The 2,723-nt window shown below is 64.1% G+C and overlaps 1 protein-coding gene across 1 annotated transcript; it reads right to left on the bottom strand.

Moving 5' to 3' along the window:
* Positions 1–1,056: 1,056 nt before the first annotated feature.
* Positions 1,057–1,802, bottom strand: OXT (oxytocin/neurophysin I prepropeptide). Its single transcript, XM_036323183.1, has 3 exons — positions 1,648–1,802; positions 1,290–1,491; positions 1,057–1,199 (listed from the first exon to the last, which is right to left on the bottom strand). Exons 1-3 carry the CDS (start codon positions 1,765–1,767, stop codon positions 1,165–1,167), a joined length of 357 nt encoding a protein of 118 aa, XP_036179076.1. The 5' UTR covers positions 1,768–1,802; the 3' UTR covers positions 1,057–1,164.
* Between the last annotated feature and the right edge of the window lie 921 nt (positions 1,803–2,723).

The following is a 2,723-nucleotide window of genomic DNA, read 5'->3' as shown; positions in this document are numbered from 1 at the left end:
GCTCCCCGGCCCAGAAGCAGGATAGGCCGGGCCCAGAGGCGCCCTCACTCTCCCCATCACCGCCCCTCCAAGACCTCTGGCACCATTGCTTAGCGTTGCCTGTTTTTGTGATTTACATGAAGACATTCTTACAGACTTTGGCAGTATTTTTTTCTCTTTCCTCTATGTCTGTGAGCTCCACAAACAGTTAGGTTGGGGCGGGGGGTATGCAGTCCTCCAGTGTGAGAAAGCCACAGAAGTAACTTTAAAAATGTATATATTTTTATTGATTTCAGAGAAGAAGGGAGAGGGAGAGAAAGATAGAAACACTCAATGATGAGAGAGAATCACTATTGGCTGCCTCCCTGTTGTCCCACGCTGGGGATCAAGCCCAACCAGGCATGTGCCCTGACCAGGATCTGATCCGTGACCTCCTGGTTCATAGGTCGATGCTCAGCCACTGAGCCACACCAGTTACCTGAGCCGGGCAGGTAACTTTTTTTTTTTATCACTAACAGAGGCTGCGCTCCTGTTTTGTGTGGACACGGCCTCCCGGAAGGCTGGCCATGCGGAGGTCGGTGGAGGGGTGTGTTCTAGGGGAGAAGGATGAGGCTTTTAGTGATTCCCAGGCATCGATGAGAAGAGTCGTCCTGTTGGTGGCGTTTTTGCCTTTCAGGGTCATGTCTGCGGCCCTGTGCTCTCAGGAACCCTGGTTTGCAGGGTCCCCAGCTTGGCCGCATCTGCTACCAGGGGCCTCCGGTGGCCTGAGCCTTCGTTCAGCTCCTTGGGAACTGACGGCCTGCAGCTGTGGAGGGTGGCGGGCGTCCTGCCCCGGCCCCCGGTGTGGCCCAGCGCCTTCAGACGTCAGGAGCTGCCCCTGAGGCCCTTTCTCTGCGACCACACTCAGAGCACGGCGCCCCCCTCCCCGGGGCAGCCGCCCACTCCGCGCCCCGCGCTGCCCCCCAGCTCCTGCTCTGCGACGCCCGGAGCTGCAGACACAGGCCCGGCCTCGCTCTCCCACCCCGTGCCCCCCACCCCACCCCCCAGTGCTGACAGAGACGCCAGTCGAGGTGGAGGGGAAGGTGCATTCGTTTATTTTCATTCTTTCGGGAGTGGCTGCGGAGGGAGCGAGGGCTGCGCCCGAGGTCCGAGGTCCGGGGCGCGGTCCTCAGCGCTGGAGGCGGCCTAGGGGTCGCAGGCGGGGTCGGTGCGGCAGCCGTCTGCGGGGGGAGACTCGGGTCAGCGCTGTCCAGCGACCCCGTCCCCGTCCCCGGACCCCGCGCCCCGACCCCGCCGGCGCGGCCGCTCACCGGGGCTGCAGCAGATGCCGTCGGCGGCGCAGCGGCCCTCGTCCCCGCAGGGCCTGTGGCCCGACTGGCAGGGCGACGGCAGGTAGGTCTCCTCCTGGCAGCGCAGCGCCTCGGCGGTGCCCACGAAGCAGCCCAGCTCGTCCCCGCAGCAGATGCTGGGCCCGAAGCAGCGCCCCTTGCCCCCGGGGCCGCAGGGGAGGCACTGGGGGGGGGGGGAGCCAGCGGGGCTGAGCGGGGCGGGGGCGGGGGTCCGTGCGGGGCGGGGGCGGGGGTCCGTGCGGGGGCGGGAGGCCGAGGGACGGCAGGGGCGACCCTGTGGCTCGGGCCGTCGGCCCCGGCGGGAGAGGGAGCTGCTCACCTCGCGCACGTCCAGGTCCAGCACGGCCCGCTTGCCGCCCACGGGGCAGTTGGTGATGTAGCAGGCGGAGGTCAGCGCCAGGAGGCCGAGCAGGCAGCAGGCGAGGCTGGGGACCGCCATGGTGCGGGCGCGGGGTCCGGCGTCGACGGCTGTGGCCGGCTGTCCGCTCCCGTCCTTTTATGCCCGGGGCCCGCGCAGCCCCGCGCGGCCTAAGAGGGCCGGCGGGTGTCTGGGCACGGCTGGCCGCCGCGGGTCAGGCCCTGCGCGCCCCCTCATTTGCAGGGGTCAGTCTGGTCGAGGTCACTGCGTTGGCTCCAGCCATGTGCGCGGGGCGGGGGGCGGGGTGCGGGGAGAAGCGGGGCGGGCAAGGAAGCCTGTGGGGGTCGCCTGGGCCCCGGGGTGAGAGAGGAGTGTGGGGGTGGGGTGTGTGGCCCACCCAGGGGTTACGTAGCCGGACTCCCCAGACCCTGGGGGTGGGGAGGGCACCTGGACGCCTCCAGGCCAGAAGCTGTGGCAGGACCGGGCAGGCCTCCCTCACCCCCCTGTACCCCTGCCACAGAGCAGCCTGCCCCTCGGTTGGGGAGGTCTCTTCCTGAACCCACATTTCTTGGAGCTCACTCCCCACGCCCAACCCACCCCACCCCCGACTCGCACACCAATATCCACTTCCCGGCGCTGGAACTTGCATAGGAAACGACCTTTATTTTTCTCTAACCTCTAACTGGAAGTCAACCTTTCCTTCAGCTGTGAGGGAGAACACTCCACCGGGGAATCTGCAATCCCTGGGGCTTTGTCAAAACTGGAATGACAGATGCCCTCCTGTCACCTCCGCCATTGCAACGCTCTCGGCACAGTGCACAGACCACCACCCGTTTGTATCAGGGCAGGTACTGGACCTGCACTAGGTCTTGTTACCTGATGCTTTAAATAAACAATCTGTGACTGTCACACATTCTTTTAACATTTTCATACCTGAATGCAAATATAATCGGTTTCCTTTGTCTTTGTGTTATACATTTAAAAACAGTGCTTTTTTTTTGCATTTTAAACATATCTCAAATGAAAATAATTGCACA

Source organism: Myotis myotis, unplaced genomic scaffold, assembly GCF_014108235.1.
Source record: "Myotis myotis isolate mMyoMyo1 unplaced genomic scaffold, mMyoMyo1.p scaffold_m19_p_9, whole genome shotgun sequence".
NCBI lineage: Eukaryota > Metazoa > Chordata > Mammalia > Chiroptera > Vespertilionidae > Myotis > Myotis myotis.
Note: the sequence above shows the minus strand (reverse complement) of the source record. Positions and strands in the feature narration are given on the sequence as shown.

Excerpts from the sequence above, each read along its gene's own strand:
- OXT (XM_036323183.1), bottom strand. The coding sequence starts at position 1,767 with ATGGCGGTCCCCAGCCTCGCCTGCTGCCTGCTCGGCCTCCTGGCGCTG. Across the intron at positions 1,492-1,647 it reads TGGACCTGGACGTGCGCGAG|TGCCTCCCCTGCGGCCCCGG; the intron begins GTGAGCAGCTCC and ends CCCCCCCCCCAG. Across the intron at positions 1,200-1,289 it reads CGGCATCTGCTGCAGCCCCG|ACGGCTGCCGCACCGACCCC; the intron begins GTGAGCGGCCGC and ends CTCCCCCCGCAG.